Source organism: Schistocerca nitens, chromosome 11 (genome assembly GCF_023898315.1).
Source record: "Schistocerca nitens isolate TAMUIC-IGC-003100 chromosome 11, iqSchNite1.1, whole genome shotgun sequence".
NCBI classification, from domain to species: domain Eukaryota; kingdom Metazoa; phylum Arthropoda; class Insecta; order Orthoptera; family Acrididae; genus Schistocerca; species Schistocerca nitens.
This window is the reverse complement of record NC_064624.1, coordinates 109565527-109583125: the sequence shown is the minus strand read 5'-3', so window position 1 is coordinate 109583125 and position 17599 is coordinate 109565527. Positions and strand designations below refer to the sequence as shown.

General features: G+C 43.0%; 1 protein-coding gene across 3 annotated transcripts in view; it reads right to left on the bottom strand.

Moving 5' to 3' along the window:
* Positions 1–1670: 1670 nt before the first annotated feature.
* LOC126213580 (uncharacterized) overlaps positions 1671–17599 on the bottom strand; it is a 51536-nt gene continuing 35607 nt past the window's right edge. For 2 of the 3 annotated variants that reach the window (XM_049941428.1, XM_049941427.1), the window contains exons 5-6: positions 13309–13458; positions 1671–2201 (exon numbers count right to left, since the gene is read on the bottom strand). In XM_049941428.1, coding sequence (XP_049797385.1) covers positions 1709–2201; positions 13309–13458 — 643 coding nt within the window. In that variant the 3' untranslated portion in view covers positions 1671–1708. The remainder of the gene's footprint in view (positions 2202–13308; positions 13459–17599) is intronic. The other variant, XM_049941429.1, reaches the window with a different exon arrangement.

Here is a 17599-nt window from a genome sequence, read left to right as displayed (position 1 = left end):
CAGCAGGGAAGTTCCCGTCGCACGGAGTAGGGTCAGAGCCACTGGCGGCATGCACGCGCGGTTGGAGTGTGAGACGCTGCTTACAAGTGCTACAGAGTTCGTCGCCCACCGATCTAGGACATGAGAGTTGAGTCCTCACTTAACATACTATCGAGCCTCGGCTGTTTACATTTGTTCGTTTGATCCTAGTGGTTGCTTTTGGGACATTCTTGCGAGCAACAACGTGGGTGTTTTCAAGTTGGCTAATGTTCCAGCCATCTTCCTGTGGAGTTTAACTTAATTTATTTTCTGTTATTGAAGTTGACGAGCGGTATCTTCTGCCTTGTGGCCGTTGACGTTCCGGTTACCTGTCCTGGTCGTTGACGTAATTTTAGGCAGTGTATTTTCCTCGTCGTGTTGTTGCTGTCTAGCACGGTGTGTAGATAGGCGGCTGAGGTGTTATTGGTCGTTGTGGTCGCCAATATTCTGTGTGTCGATGTATTGAAATCTTGTGGTCGTTTTGCTGGCTGCATGGAGCGGAACTCATCTTGTTCATTGGTCGATCGGCTGCCTGTCGGTTGAGTTGTCGTGAGATTAAGAAGTCGTTGCACAGGCTGCCTGTCTTAACTAAATGAGCGTTAGCGTTACAATCCCAGGCCAACCCTTGGAAACTTCTGAGCGCCGTTCCTTGTGTGTTACATAATAATTTCCCTCTTTGTGTTTTAGTTATTTCGTTGATGTGTGGCCTTCAGCCGAGTATCAATATCTCTCAATTAATGTTCTTGTCTTGCCCTTAAGGCATGGGATTGTTATTCTTTTATATGGGGCCTTTATCCCAATTTTACACAAGATGTTTTAAGATTCGGCCTTCTACCTTTTAAAATCGAAACTTTTCTTTCTAGGGATTAAGCCGTTAAATTATTTGTAGATGTGCAGCCTTCAGCCGAGTTTTAATGTCTCATAAATTAATGTTCTTGTCTTGCTCTTAAGGCATAAGATCGTTATGCTTTTGTTTTAAGATAAGGCCTTCTGCCTTTTGATTTAAACTCTTCTTATTTCTTAATATGCAGCCTCTAGCCAAGATCAATTAAAATTAAATTGCTAAGGCCTTCAGCCTGTTTAGATTGAAGATTTAGAAACTATTCTTGGGTGAAAGCTCCAGAAGAAGCTTGTACTTCAATTTCTTACTTAGGTCTTAAGTCTTGGATTTTGAGTGTGGCCTTCAGCCGATCTAAGGTTAATCAAAGCAGGTCGTTTAAAGTTTTGAGTGGTTTGCATTCTTGTTGTAATATTGTGTGTGTTGATGAGTAAAGTTTGTATTTTGAGTGAAACTGACATCAAGTTATTTTGGCCCCTTTCCACAACCTAATCTGCTCTGTCCTGCTAGCCCAGGCATTTGAAAAACATCCATTACTTTTGTCATTTTATAGAAGTTCCACATAGCACCAAACATGGACCTAAAAAGCATTTTCCACTAATAAAATACTGTAGAAACCTGATGTTTATTATTAATGAGAATTATTCAATTTCTTTTGAATTTTCAGCAAAAGGAGTGGCTCTCCTTTTACCTGTAGTGGTCTAGAAGCATTCTTGTTGTAATGGTACTGGGGTCGTTGTATGTACTATGTAAATATAGGTGCAAAGCAAGACTGCAGGATTTTCGTAATTCTTTATGTTAAAAGTAGGAGAGGTCGCATAGAAAGCTTTCTTTACTCCAGATTCGTTTGCATTACACTGAACTTGATCCTAGGATGTATGTGAGCTGCTGGTGGTTGTTCCGCTCGGCTAGGTCCAGCGGGGTGTCCTCATCGTCATTCCTGATTTCCCTGTCAGCCCCTGCCTCCAGTAGTGCAGTCGCCACATCTGCGTGTCCACGCCATGCCGCATCGTGCAGTGGTGTGTCCCCAGCGCTATCCCTGGCGTTGGGGTCGGCAGAGGATGTCGCCAGGAGCCGCACCACAGCCGCATTGTCATTCCATGCAGCCTGATGCAGAGGCGTGTTCTGCCAATTGTCCCTGGCGTTGACATCTGCTCCATCCTCCAGCAGACACCTCGCCACCTCCACGTGTCCCCTGATTGCAGCCCAGTGCAGTGGTGTCCACTTGTCGTCGTCCTTCGCCTCCACGTCGGCCCCCACTGCCAGCAAAGTTCGCACCTTGCTCACTGAGCCCTCCTTAGCTGCCACGATCAGCATCTGGCCCTTCTCTTCTCCAGAAAGATCCCTACATCAAGAGAAAGACACTTACAAATTGCTCCAAACACAAACGTCTGAGGACAAAACACTATCGCAGAACTGTGATGAGTTCCAAAAAGTCATCTCTCCAAGAAGGTTACCACAATAGACTGGTGTCCAAAATTAAAGCAAGAAACTGCGATTTCCCCATCGTGTATCTAATTCCCAATGTAATCATGCAAACTGTCAGCAGATGCCTGAACCATGGTGTTCCGCATGGAAGCTGGCATTCCAGTCAATGAACAATTCCAACGATGAAGTCAGCGAAACTGCAAAATGGGGTAGTGTTTGCTGGGTAGTCCCACATCCACAATCGCTGTAGACACAGTCACAGACGGTGGAGTATGGTACAGAGAAGACGCCTACCAGGCTCCCTGCGCTCTGGTGTTTCTCAGATGTGGGGACAGTTTGTAGAGACAGAAACTGCTTCTCAAAGACGAGGGCAGGACCCAACATGTGTGATACCAGAAAGGTAGAACCGCTATCTGGCTAAAAGGGCATCACAGCACCGCCTTGCTACTGCATGGCAGCTGCCATCTAACCTCGCAGCATGCACTGGGTGTGTTGTATCGAGGTAGACGTTATACAGAAGGCATCAACAGAGTGGTCTTTATTGACAGAGACCTGTTGGATATGTACCTCTGACACATATTCACAGAAAGAAATGTTAAAGTCGTCAACATGCCACCTAGATGGCCGAGCAAAGGGTCCGTGTCCTTTTCACAGGTGAGTTCCATTATAGTCTGGAGAGTGATTCTCGACGGATTTACACCAACAATTCTATAAGAATTGCGAATAGCTCTGCAGGAAGAATAGTGTGATTGCCTCCACATGAGATCGATGACATCATTCACAGCTTTCCCTGTCACTGTCAGGCTTGTATGAGACAGAGGTGGTTACACCCGATGCTGAACACATTAACCAATTGTCGAATTGTGTGTGCAAATCGGTTAAGTTTAAAAAAAAAGAAGAACATTTTTATCTACCTTTGTGCATTTTGTAGCTGTTTATGTTTTTATATTTTACATCGTTTCTATTTTACTATCACCTGTTTCTACTATTTTATGGCAAAATATACGCAACCTTGCAAAATTTCCGTTTGTTGCTTTAATTTTGGACACCAGGGTACAGCAAATTTCACGCGCTTTTTATACCATTCAAATTACTAGCCGAGCTGCATGTTGGCTTCGTAAACATACTAAAGACCTAGTGATTCGGCCGAAATGTCGGTTTTAGTTTATTATTGTTGTTAGTTTTTAGCAATGACACGGCATAATACCCAGGAGAATTTTAATCACTATGACACCGGCCGCGGAATCCTACGTTCTTATAACACTAAAGACCTGACAGCATTTATGTATATTGGTGTTGTTGTTGTGGTATTCTGTCCAGAGACAGCTTTGATGCTGTTCTCCATGCTACTCTTGCCTGTGCAAGCTTCTTCAACGGCTAGTAACTTCTGCAACCTACATCTTTCTGAATTTGCTTAGTGTATTTATCTTTTGGTCTCCCTCTACGACGTTTATCCTCCACGCTGCCCTCCAATACTAAATTGGTGATCCCTTGATGCCTCTGAACATGCCCTACCAACCGATCCCTTCTTCTAGTCAAGTAGTACCACAAATTCTTCTTCTCTCCAATTCTGTTCAGTACCTCCTCATTAGTTACCAGATCTACCCATCTAATCTTCAGCATTCTTCTGTAGCACTGCATTTCTTTTCTATTCTCTTCTTGTTTACATCGTTTTTTCTCCATCTTTCACTTCTATAGAGGGCCACACTCGATACAAAAACTTTCAGAAAAGACTTCCTGACACTTAAATCTATACTTGATGTTAACTAATTTCTCTTCTTCAGAAACACTTTCCCTGCCATTGCAGTATACATTTTATATCCTCTCTCCTTCGGCCAAGATCAGTTATTTTGCTTCCCAAATAGCTTTACTCGTTTACTACTTTAAGTGTCTCATTTGCCGGCCGGAGTAGCCGAGCGGTTAAAGGCGCTACAGTCTGGAACCGCACGACCGCTACGGTCGCAGGTTCGAATCCTGCCTCGGGCATGGATGTGTGTGATGTCCTTAGGTTAGTTAGTTTTAACTAGTTCTACGTTCTAGGGGACTTATGACCACAGCAGTTGAGTCCCATAGTGCTCGGAGCCATTTGAACCATTTTTGTCTCATTTCCTAATTTAATTCCCTCAGCATCACCTGATTTGACTGCATTCCTTTATCCTCGTTTCGCTTTTGCTGATGTTCATATTATATCCTCCTCTCAAGACACTATCCATTCCATTCAACTGCTCTTCCAGGCCCTTTGCTCTCTGTGACAGAATTACAATGTCATTGGTAAACGTCAAAGTTTTTATGTCTTCTCCATGGCTTCTAATTCCTACTGCAAATTTTTCTCTTGTTTCCTTTACAGCTTGCTCAACATACAGATTGAATAACATCAGGGATAGGCTACGAGGTACGCTACACTCTCAGATCAAAAGTATCTAGATACCTCTATCTAATGTGTGTCTGACCAACAAGTATAATGAGAGGCCTATCCGCCAGTATAAAAGGAGGCAGAGAGACTTGTGTTGTCAGTAAAGAACCAGAAATAGCAGAATGGGTCCATCAGGGGGTTAGGGACTTAGAATGTGCACTAGACACTGGATGTCACCTGTGTCGACTTTTGGAGACGCTGTTTCGAAGTGGAAATGCAAAGGAACAACCATAGCAAAAGGTAGAAGAGGCATGTACTGATGGACAGGGACCATGAAGCTTTATGGAGGGTCGCTGTAAAAAATCGCATGATCGCATGAAGCACTGCAGCCAGCACAACGACTATGCATAGGGAGGTAAAAAGAATGTTGTAAAATGGTCGAGCAGCCCCCCCCCCCCCCCCCAATGAGGCACACATTTCTGCAGTCAGTGCTACGCAACACTTAAATTGGCGAAAAGCGTAACGCCACTGGACAATGGATGAATGGAAACAAATGGTCTGCACAGATGAACCACCTGTGGCAATCCGATGGAAGGCTCTGTTTTTGGATGATGACTGTTACCTGCCATCTTGTGTAATGTCAGAAGTGAATGAGAGAGGAGATGGCGTTAAATTATCGGCATATTTCCATGGTTAAGGTATAATTCACCTATTGAGCTTAAGAGATCACTAAATTCGACAGTATAGCAAGCACGTTTCCCAGCTCTGTGTACTGCATACTGTAGAGCAACATTGTTTGCGTTAGCGCTTCTTATCATAAATCATTATCTGTCAGGCAAGAATTTTTGGACAACAACATTCTATTAATGTACTGTCCGCCCAGAATTCCGAGCTGAATCCAATGCAATTGCTCTGGGATGAGTTAGAAGCTGGCTTCGCTGGAGACTGAAGCGTCCAACGTTGAGGAATAATGGGTTCTCGTTTCTCCACAGAAGTTCAAATCCATTACTCAAAGTTCTCTCAGCAGAATAAAAGCCTTGATAGAGATGAAACTTTGACACACCCTTCATTAATTTTCTGTAATAGGTGTCCATATACCGTCGATGAAACTGAATATCTACTGAGAAACAGGCCATGTTATTTACATGTGACATAAACACCTACATTTTGATACTACGAACTGGGTGTTGCATGCTCAGGAATAATATGTAGCACTTCCTTTACGAACTAAAGACAATTAAGTACAGATACATTCTATTAATCTGTCAAATTAGATTATTTTAGCCAGTAGTTTTCTACTCGGTTTGATGTGGCCTGCCACGAATTCCTCTCTTGCACCAACTTTCATCTGAAAGTAGCACTTACACCCTACACACTCAATTAATTGTTGGATGTATTTCAATCTCTGTCTTTCCCTTCAGTCTTTACGCTCTACATCTCCTTCGTCTTGTCAGTGTTTCCGTATGTCGCTGATTCTGGAGAGTACCCCCTCATTCCATATCTGACAAGTCCACCTAATTTTCAACCCTTTTCTCTAGCACCCCATTTCACACGCTCCTAGTCTCCCCTGTTCCGGTTTTTTGCCACTGTCTACGGTTCAGTATCATACAAAGTAGTAATCCAAACATAAATGTTTCATAGCAGCAGAATTACGTTGGCTAGTTGTACCCATATTGCCTTTGCTACTATGCTTCTCATGCCCTTCTTGCTTTGTATATCAAGGTTTATTTTGGTTCCAGAATTTCTTAATATCGGCTACTTCATGACCACCTATTTAAGTTTTCTGACATCTGCTCTTTCTCAGTAGAATTTTCTTTTAGTGATTCATTCTCAATTCACATTCCTTGCTCACCAGACTCTCCATTCAATCAACAGATCCTGTAACCCTTCACTTTCGCTGAGGATAGCTGTGTCATCAACCAATTTTTTCATTGGCATCCTTTCACCGCGAATTTTAATCCCACCCTTGAACTTTTATTATATTTCCATCACAGCTTCTTGAATGCGTAGATGGAATAGCAGGGGCAAAAGACTGCTCCTGTCTTACACACTTAATCTGAGCACTTTGTTCTTTATCTTCCAGTCTTACAGTTCCCTCTTGGTTCTTGTACATGTTGTAATCTACCCATCCTTCCCTGTAACTTAATCATATTTATACAAGACTTTCGAAGATCTTGCAGAGTTATATAATGTCGAACGCTTTTTCTAGGTCAAAAAACTTTTTGCTTGCTTCCATTATACCGTACAACTTTCGAACCGCATGTCTGGTGCGTTTACTTCTCCTAAAGTCAAACTGACCGTCATCTGACAGTTTCTCAATTTTCTTTTCACATTTTCTGTATATCATTCTCGTCGGCAGCTTGGATGTATGAGTAAGAAAGGGGATTGCGCACTAGTCCTCACACTTATGTGCCCTTGCTATCTTGGGAAATATGTGAATGATATTTTTGTAAAAGAGTGATATTATGTCGCCAACTCCAGTAGTCCTGATGAAGTGTTAGGTACCCTGTCAGTTTTATTTGTTGTTAAATCATCCAGAGTTCTTTAAACTACTGGCTCTAATAGTAGATCCGGTATATCTTCCACGTCGACACAGATTCCTTCCTCTATCAAATCATCAAACAAGGTCCCCATTCGTAGAGGCTCTCAATGTTATCTTTCCACCTATGTGCTCTGTCTTCTGAGGCTGCCAGTGGAATTCCCATGGTGTTTGTAATTTTGATTTTTCTATATTATGTGTCAGTCCTGCAAAAGACTGTTTCTTTTTAGTTTTTTCACAATTTTTCTGCAGTTGTTTCACCTAGTCTACGCGGCACATCCCACATATGTCATTTCTAAATGGCCTACACTGAGGTGACAAGCCATTCAATAGTGGTGTGCACATATACAGACAGCGGCAGTATCACATACACAAGGTACAAAAGTGCAGTGCATTGGCAGAGCTGTCATATGTACTCAGGTGATTCGTGAGAACGGGTTTCCGTCGTGATTATGGCCACACAGTTGGGATTAACTTTCAACACCAAATAGTAGTTGGAGCTAGATGCATAGGACATCCCATATCGGAAATAGTTAGGGAATTCAATATTGCAAGATACACAGTGTCAAGAGTGTGCCAAGAATACTAAATATCAGGCATTATCTCTCATCACAGTCAATGCTGTGGCTGACAGCCTTCATGTAACGACCAAAAGCAGCGGCTTGTGCATGTAGTGGTCGGTGCTAAGAGACAACCAATACTGTGTGAAATAACCGCAGAAATCAATGTAGAATATACGACGAACGTATCTACTAGGACAGTGCGCCAAATTTGCCATTAAGTGCTGTGGCAACAGATGACCAATGCGGTGACTTCACTACCAGTATGTTACCACCCGAAATTCCTTTCCTGGTCTCCTGACCATAATGGTTGAATGCTAGACGACTGGAAAAGCGTGGCCTGGTCAGATAAGCCTCGGATTCAGTTGGTGAGAGCTGATTGTAATGTTCAAGTGTGGCGTAGACCCCACGAAGCTATGGACCCAAGTTGGCAACAAGGGACTGTGCAAAATGGTGTTGGCTCTGTAATGGCATGCTTTGTGCTTACGTGGAATGGGCTGGGTCCTCTCGTCCAACTGAAAGAATCATTGACTGGGAATGGTTATGTTTGGCTACTTGGAGACCATTTTCAGCCATTTGTTGACTTAATTTTCTCAAACAACGATATAATGTCCGTGAGCAACAACTGTCCACGATTGATTTGAGGAACATTGTGGACAACTGGTGTAAATGATTTGGCCACCCGGAATGCGCATCATGAATCCCACCGATGATTTATTGGACATAATAGGGAGGTCAGTTCTTGTACAAAATCTTGCAGCAGGAACACTTTCGTAGTTGTGGATGGCTATAGAGGCAGCCTGGCAATATATTTTTACAGGGGACTTCCATCGACTTCTTGGGTCCCCACCACCTCGAGTTGTTGCTCGAGGTTGCGCACAAGGAGGTCTGACATGACATTAGGAGGTATCCCACGACTCTTGCCACCTCAGTGAATGTAGCTGTATTCCTGCCTTTCACTGAACATTTACATGCTTTCTTATTTCGTTGATCAGTTGCAGTCTTTCTACAGTTACTCAAGGTTTCTTCGAAGTTAGCTTCCCTTTATCTGTGTTTATCTGTCCACCACCTGTGATTTTACATTCTAGAGATGTCCACTTCTCTTCAATTGAATAGCCTACTGTAATATTCCTTACCGCCATTTACACACTGTTCATTAACTTCAAGTGCATCTCATCATTTCTCATTGCTGCATGATGCTACATCCTTCTATGCTGATTCTTCTGGACGATTCTGTTAAACGGCACTCTACTCTTCATAATTATTAAATCTTTGTGTACATCTGGGTACACCTTACGTTCCAATATCTGATGTCGGAATCTCTGTCTTACCATGAAGTAATCCAGCTCGAATCCTTCAGTGTCTCTGGCTCTTTTCCAAGCATGTTTTTCCTCACATGATTCCTGAACAGAGTATTCGTTATTACCATTTACATTTGACTGCAGAATTCAATTAGACTTTTACCTCTCTCATCACTGTGCCAAGCCCACAATCCCCATGACAATGTCTTCTTTTCTTTCAGTTTGAAACCGCGCGACCGCTATGGTCGCAGGTTCGATTCCTGCCTCGGGCATGGATGTGTGTGATGTCCTTAGGTTAGTTAGGTTTAAGTAGTTCTAAGTTCTAGGGGACTGATGATCTCAGATGTTAAGTCCCATAGTGCTCAGAGCCATTTGAACCATTTTTGATATCGAATCTGGTGAGAAATACGCTGTCATTGAGCAGTTCACAGTAGCCCACACACTCTCCTGCTTTCCTATTTATAACGAATCCCATTATACAATTTGCTGTTGATATTACCCCAATGTGTCTTATGACAAATCCTTTGCTTTCTTCTATTTCACATCAATGACCCCCACTGTATCTACACTGGGCCTTTGCAGTTCCGTTTTTAGACTCCCTAGCTTTCCAACTAAAACTAAACTTAGGAATTCAAAGCTCCAAGTCATAGAATGTTATCCCTCTGTAACTTATTCTACGGTCACTTCCACCTTGACAGTCCATTCCCAGGGATCCAAAAGGATAACTTGTCCAGAATATTTTCTCAATGCAGATGGTGTCACGACAAGGTTCTTCTGGAGATTTCACCCTAAAATATTTTCTAAATCCTCAACCGAAAGAGGCTGAAGGTCTTAGCAATTTAATTTAAATGAAACTTGGCTGGAGGCTGCATATAAAACCATAAGGAGAGTTACCATCAAAAGGCAGAAGGAGCTATCTTAAAATATTTCATGCAAAAGGGCAAGACAAGAACATTAATTTAAGAGATACTGAAACTTGGCTGAAGGAAGCACATCAGTAAATAATGTAATGGCCTAAGCCCTAGAAAGAAGAGTTTGAATTTTAAAAGACAGAAGGCCGTATCTTAAAAATGTTCATACAAAATTAGGCTGAAGGCCCCTATACAAAAATAACAATCCCACGCCTTAAGGACAAGGTAAGAACATTAATTTTAGGTGATATTGATACTTGGCTGAAGGCCACATATCAAACAAATTGTTCAACGGCTAAAGGCCTAGAGAAGAGTTTCAGTTTAAAAGGCACAAAGCTTTTTCTTAAAACATTTCATGCAAAAGGGCAAAACAAGGAAATTAATTTAAGAAATATTAAAACAGCTGAAGGCCGCACATCAACAAAATAACTAAAAGCCAAACAGGGAAATTACTATGTAGCACACAAGGAACGGCCCTCAGAAGTTTCCAACGGTTAGCCCGGGATCGTAACACTAATGCCCGTTTAGGCGAGAAAGGCAGCCTGACCAACAGTCTCTAAATCGGAAGGCAACCCAACCGACAGTCAGCCGAAGAAGCAAGCACCTGATTTCGGTCACCGGACCAAAAACACTACAACGAAATTGCCAACGAGGCGAAGAGACCATTAACACTCGTCTTCAAATATTGTTGTGTTAATAGGCCCAGGCACAATAACTACTGACATATATGATCATCGCAACGGCTTTGGAACTACACGTCGTGGGGGACCGCATCAACTCGGTAAGAAAACATTCACTCGCTGCTCTGTCTTAGCCGATCAACTGGCTACTTCAGTAAGCAGGCAGCATTACAGAACTTCTACATCTACATCGATACTCTGCAAATCACATTTAAGTGCCTGGCAGAGGGTTCATCGAACCACCTTCACAATTCATTATTCCAATCTCGCATAGCACGTGGGAAGAATGAACACCTATATATTTCCGTATGAGCTCTGATTTCCCTTGTTTTATCTTGGTGATCGTTCCTCCCTATGTAGGTCGGTGTCAACAAAATATTTTCGCATCGGAGGAGAATGTTGTTGACTGGAATTTCGTGAGAAGATTCCGTCCGCCTTTCTTTTAATGATCTCCAGCCCAAGTCGTGTATGATTTCTGTGACACTCTCTCCCATATTTCGAGATAATGCAAAACGTGCTGTCTTTCCTTGAACTTTTTCAATGTACTCCGTCAGTCCTATCTGGTAAGGATCCCACACCGTGCAGCAGTATTCTTAAAGCAGACGGACAAGAGTAGTGTAGGCAGTCACCTTAGTAGGTCTGTTACATTTTGTAAGTGTCCTGCCAATAAAACGCAGTCTTTCGTTATCCTTCCCCACAACATTTTATATGTGTTCCTTCCAATTTAAGTTGTTCTTTACTGTAATACGTAGGAATTTAGTTGAATTTACGGCTTTTAGATTAGACTGATTTATCGTGTAACGGAAGTTTAACGAGTTTCTTTTAGCACTCATGTGGATGACCTCACACTTTTCGTTATTTAGGGTCAACTGCCACTTTTCGCACCATTCAGATATCTTTTCTAAATCGTTTTGTAGTTTGTTTTGATCTTCTGATGACTTTATTAGTCAATAAACCACAGCTTCATCTGCAAGCAACCAAAGATGGCTGCTCAGATTGTCTCCACAATCGTTTATATAGATAAGGAATAGCGAAGGGCCTATAACACTACCTAGGGGAACGCATTGCTCAGTCGAACTGACACAAGGTACACAGTGTTGCACGAAACACTGCCACAAGAAACTCGAACACTCGTAAAAGGAATGACTCATGAACAACTAGGACATATCACAGGAGGACACACACACAAAACCGAAGGACAGTCGGTGACGAAACACGTCGTCTGACCACACGACCGACCAGCAGCCAACCAAGGTCATTGGCACTCAAACCACGTGTATCAGCAATGGTCGGGCGAGTCTTGCCTATCCGGAGCTCACTGCAGCTCCAAACCGACTGAACCCGATGTCCGTCGGGAAGTGGGAGACACGGCGATCCTGGCACAATGGCTCTGACCCAATCATGCAGAGGTAACTCTTGCCCACTGGCCAAGACGTTCCGCACAAGAAGGAACCGAACCACATCCAGCAAGATGAACCAGTGATGAGGCCCAGAAGCGGTGAAAAGACCAAATATATGTCGGCCGATGAGACGACCAGCGGTAGTCCCGCTCCTATCTCCGTCCGTCAAACAGTTCATCCTGTGTCACGAGCGGACTGCGACTACTGGCGCTCCTTCCCCGACTTCATTGCTGCTGCGTGCCGACTGCATTGCTGGTCCGTCTCCAACTCAGCCGACTTTCTTCGGATGGTCGACGTCCCAGAGACACTGGCTCGGACCCAGCCATGCAGAGGGATCACAACCGACATCTCTGCACAGGAAGGAACCGACAGAAAATACACCTCGTCGATGAGGTGACCGACCGAACGCTGGTACTAGCTGCGCGGACCTCCCTGAGGCTCAGTATCTGACTGCACCTACGTTTCTACCGCACTTCTGCCGCGTTGCAACTCCAACCGCTCCAGGTCCGATCACCCTCATTGACTACCAGACACACGACGACACGGAAATACTGTCGGTCGCTCCAGAGATGGTACGACAGTGCACGTATCGAAAGCGCTGCTGCTGTCGCTCACGGACAAGTAAGGTAGGAAGTTAGTGACGCTAGTAAGTAGAATAAGTAAACGAGGCGGGAGTAATGTAATAGAAGATGACATGGAATAAATGGCATGAAACACGAGCCATACACGGCTCAGGCGTTCCCACAGACCCAGTGAGAGAATATCTCGTTACAGTGTAGGGAGAGTAATCGTGGAAATGCAAGACAATGCAAGTTTCAGAAAGTCCTGGTCGTGTGGTGATGCATCCTAATAGTGAAGGTGATTGCTAGTCATAAGCAACAATCAAGATCTAGCCCCTACAGAATTAATTCATAAGATAGGAAACAATCCCTGAAAACGGAAACTGCCTCTAAGACACCAACACATTTGCTATCTTTGGGGATGTATTCAGTATTATCGCATCTTACAACAAGTAATTTCATTCAGCTGCTCAGTTGTGTTAGGAACTGAAAATACGACAAGTTGCAAACCTGTAGAAGAGTGCAGAGAATCCCTTGCATCCTTGCCTCGTCGAACGTCACAGTTTATAAAAGCAGTAACTTTAAACGAGAACTATAACTTCTGCTTTGTCAAAAACAGGAATCAGCGACATTCCATTTCTTTACTTTAACACTAGGCTATCTCCCCAACATGTCGGACTTTGATTGTGGACAGTCTGCACAAGAAGTGACGGAACTCACCGCAGCAGAGAGACGGCAGCGTCATCAGGCTGTGGAGTGGCCTGGGGAGAGGTGGGGGGCACAGCTGTGGCTGGCCCCCCGCCGTCGTCGCTGTGGCCACTGTGCGGCTGCGAGGAGGGGCCGGTCCTGCTCTCTCCAGCGCTTGGCGTGCTGCACAGAAGGAACACTGCTTCGAGAAGGGTTTCCACATCGAGTCCACAGTGGTCAGATTACCACAGACAGTACTGCTGAGGTACTGTCCACACACAGATAATGGAAAACACACTCGCAACTACAGTAGCGAGCCCACTAAGATGAATCACTCAGAATTCAGATAATCAGTTTACACACTGCTGCTCCTAATTTTCTTATACCTGTAGCCTAGAATATTACACAGTATTTGGTACAAAATAAAGCATAAATATAAGGCTCGTACGAAGTTCAACAATTGTGTTTATGACCGCTATGTGTTGACATAGTTTCAAAGCACAACAGCATAAATCACAAAGGAACTGGAATGACAGTTCCCCTTCAATGCACTTAATGTGTTACTGCCGTCATGAGATGGTGTTTGTAGCTCGTGTGTTAAGGGGGGTTGAACGTCAAATGGGCAGACGTGGAGCAGGTGAGGCACCACAGGACACTTCAAATTTCACTGTCTATACTTTTACCAATAAATTCGTGAAGATGTGTCAGCACGAGCAAGAAGTTCCAGATTCACACTCCTAACAGTGGAAGTTCAAAAACATAACAAAATAATTTTTTTTCTATGTGACATTTCATAATTTTTTTCACTTACTGTTGGCTGCATTTATTGCTATAGGTACACTTCCCTTCATAAGCATGAGAGATACTTCGATGAATTTCGCACGCCATACAAACCAGTTATAGGTGTATGAAACTAAAAAATGTATTTAATTCATGAAAAAATTAATTAGGTGTTTCATTTTGAACTTCGTCTTTAGAAATGGTTCAAATGGCTCTGAGCACTATGGGACTTAACATCTATGGTCATCAGTCCCCTAGAACTTAGAACTACTTAAACCTAGCTAACCTAAGGACAACACACAACACCCAGTCATCACGAGGCAGTGAAAATCCCTGACCCCGCCGGGAATCGAACCCGGGAACCCGGGCGTGGGAAGCGAGAACGCTACCGCACGACCACGAGATGCGGACTCGTCTTTAGAAACAATTTAAATTTTGTAGTTAAATATTTCAGTTATTGCCATAATTTTTAATAGATTTGAAAAACTCTAGAATTTTGCCCTAAAGAATTTGTGTTTAATAAACATACCAGGTTAGAAAGTAATGGGATATTTATTTTGGATGTTATATGTACCCAAGTACAGAAATCTTTGTTTTGCAGAATATGGCAGTTAACGTTTCTCCTTGTATTTGTTATTCATTTACAGCTGCCCACCTCCATAAGAAGGTCCTTTTCAATTTTCCTAAACCAGTTTTCTTTCTTTTCACATTTCTGTGATACACTCTTCTCTCATCCCCAAAAATAATTTATTTGTTTCACTACACTCTCTCTCTGTCCATTGCATAGAAAGCTTTCATGGAGTTCCCTCCTGGCTTCATTCTCAATTTCTCTAAAACGTATTTCCTGCTCTTCGCACCATCATTAAAACACGAAATTGGATCATAAACACCAATAGCATTTATTCCCGCAAAATATGGTTTTTATGACTCTTTCCTATACACATTGTTTAAAATTTTGATTTCGGTTTTGGGTACCACCAAGAAGACATTTCTTCAATAAGTTTTCATTTGCAAGTCTCTGAACATAGGTTTGATGGCTTCCATTACAGCAGTTGGTAGATAATGCCTGTGATGATATTCTTCACTACCAGCACTAAGAGATTGCTGTCCTGAGCCACTGGTGTCATATTTGTTGCAGCACCCTTCACTGTGTATATGTTGCCCTGGTGACGTTGTTTAAGGTTGAAGCAACGAATTCTATGCATCTTGTGCGATAATATGCCACAAACGAACACAAAACATTCTGTGTAAATTTGACCCGATTTTTCAACCACGGAAATAATGTTACGTACTGTCTCAACCTGTGAAGAATCATTTCATTTCGTCAGCCATTCTGGATACTTCGGTTCTTGTTGAGGCACTGTATACTTAAAGATAGACTCTACATCATAGTCTTAGATGGAGGTTATCTTTCCAGTCTTACCTGCTTCACTGTCTACAGACTCTACCATTCTCTTCTGCTGCTGATAAACCTCATAAATTTATGTTCATGTATGTTACTCGTATAGCAATGCACCATCGACCTGCTTCCACTTCCATTCCCTTCAGGATTAATTTGGGAGATATCTAACCAACAATGAAACTAGAAACTCTATCCACTGCATCAATATATTCAGTATTGTATTGCATTGTATTGTATGTTAACTGGGGATCTAGAAACGAAGGAGAGGCTCCATTCCCACCACAGCCGCAGTGGTCTAAAACCCCACGACGACTACCGCAGTCCACTGCACCCCTCCGCCACCCCACACCGAACCCAAGGTTATTGTGCGGTTCGAGCCCTGGTGCACCCCCCAGGGAACGTCTCACACCAGACGAGTGTAACCCCTATGTTTGCGTGGTAGAGTAATGGTGGTGTATTCGTACGTGGAGAACTTGTTTGCACAGCAATCACCGACATAGTGTAACTGAGGCGGAATAAGGGAAACCAGCCCGCATTCGCCGAGGCAGATGGAAAACCGCCTAAAAACCATCCACAGACTGACCAGTTCACCGGACCTCGTCACAGATCCGTCGGGCGGATTCGTACCGGAGACCAGGCGCTCCTTCCCACCCAGAAAGCCGTGCGTTAGACCACACAGCCAACTGGGCGGGCTAATATATACAGTAACTTTGGAAAAGAACTTAGCTTAGCAAACATTCCCCATACTACTACACTGAGCAAACATTTGGTATGAAAATAATCTACACAGTCAGTGCAGATGAATACATGGAGATTCAAAGTCCTTACATTAAATCTGTAAATTGAACGCCATTTCCTCACTGAATCCAAAGAAGGATGGCGACATCGATTAAAACAATAAGTTTACTGTTAACCATCACAACCTCTGCTTTTAGAAACTAAAATAATTTTTCATCATCACACTTCGCTAACGCCACCCCCTCTAATTTGTTTACATATATGGTTATGTAGTGGCAGAACTCAGGACATGAAAGAGACGGTTGTACCATCTTGTGCGGGGGTTGAGTGGGGACCTGTGGTCTGCGCAATTGTGACGAGTGTCTGGCAGTAGTTGCTGTGCTCGCTGTGTGGCTGTATGCTGGTGGGCCCGCATCTCGTGGTCGTGCGGTAGCGTTCTCGCTTCCCACGCCCGGGTTCCCGGGTTCGATTCCCGGCGGGGTCAGGGATTTTCTCTGCCTCGTGATGGCTGGGTGTTGTGTGATGTCCTTAGGTTAGTTAGGTTTAAGTAGTTCTAAGTTCTAGGGGACTGATGACCATAGATGTTAAGTCCCATAGTGCTCAGAGCCATTTTTTTGTATGCTGGTGGTGGTCCTGTTGTGTCCAGTGGCTGGCACGCTATGCAGATGTAGACTGCTTGGATACGTGTATTCACACAGAGACCAGACGCCATCTGCCCATCCACAGATAATGGGACAAATACAGCCAAAGACAACAGCAGGTCCACTAATTCACTAAGATAAATGACTTACTAGTGAGACAATCAGTTTACACGCTGCTTCTCCTGAGTTCCTCATACCAGCAGCTTAACATACCAAACAACAATCACACAGATATTAGAAATGCAGTAACTCTTACATGTACTTAATATGCTATTATGTCTATCAGATGGTGTTTGTAGGTAAAATGCTTCAGACCAGGCTGTGGGGGGAACATATAGTAAATATGATGACAGACGCTTCTGAAATAACCAGTGAAGGAAATTCAGAGAAAAACGTTTTGTCGTATTTGTCATATTACGAAGGAACTGCAGTAAAAATTTGGCTTCCATTAAAAACTTTATTACAGAATTGAAACATCAGCCAATAGATCAATAGATGTATTTGACACCAATGAGCACTCACACGAAACAGGTGAATGTTGAATACAACCTGATTGGAAGGATGAATGAGCCTATGGGTATGATCAGTAAAATAAGCAGACACATCAATTATATATATATATATATATATATATATATATATATATATATATATATATATATATACCTACTGAAATTAAGAATTTAGATTCGTTACTGTGTTCAGTGTAATCATATTTATCAGACTGTGATTATTGGATGTCATGGATTCAATATGAGTGAAA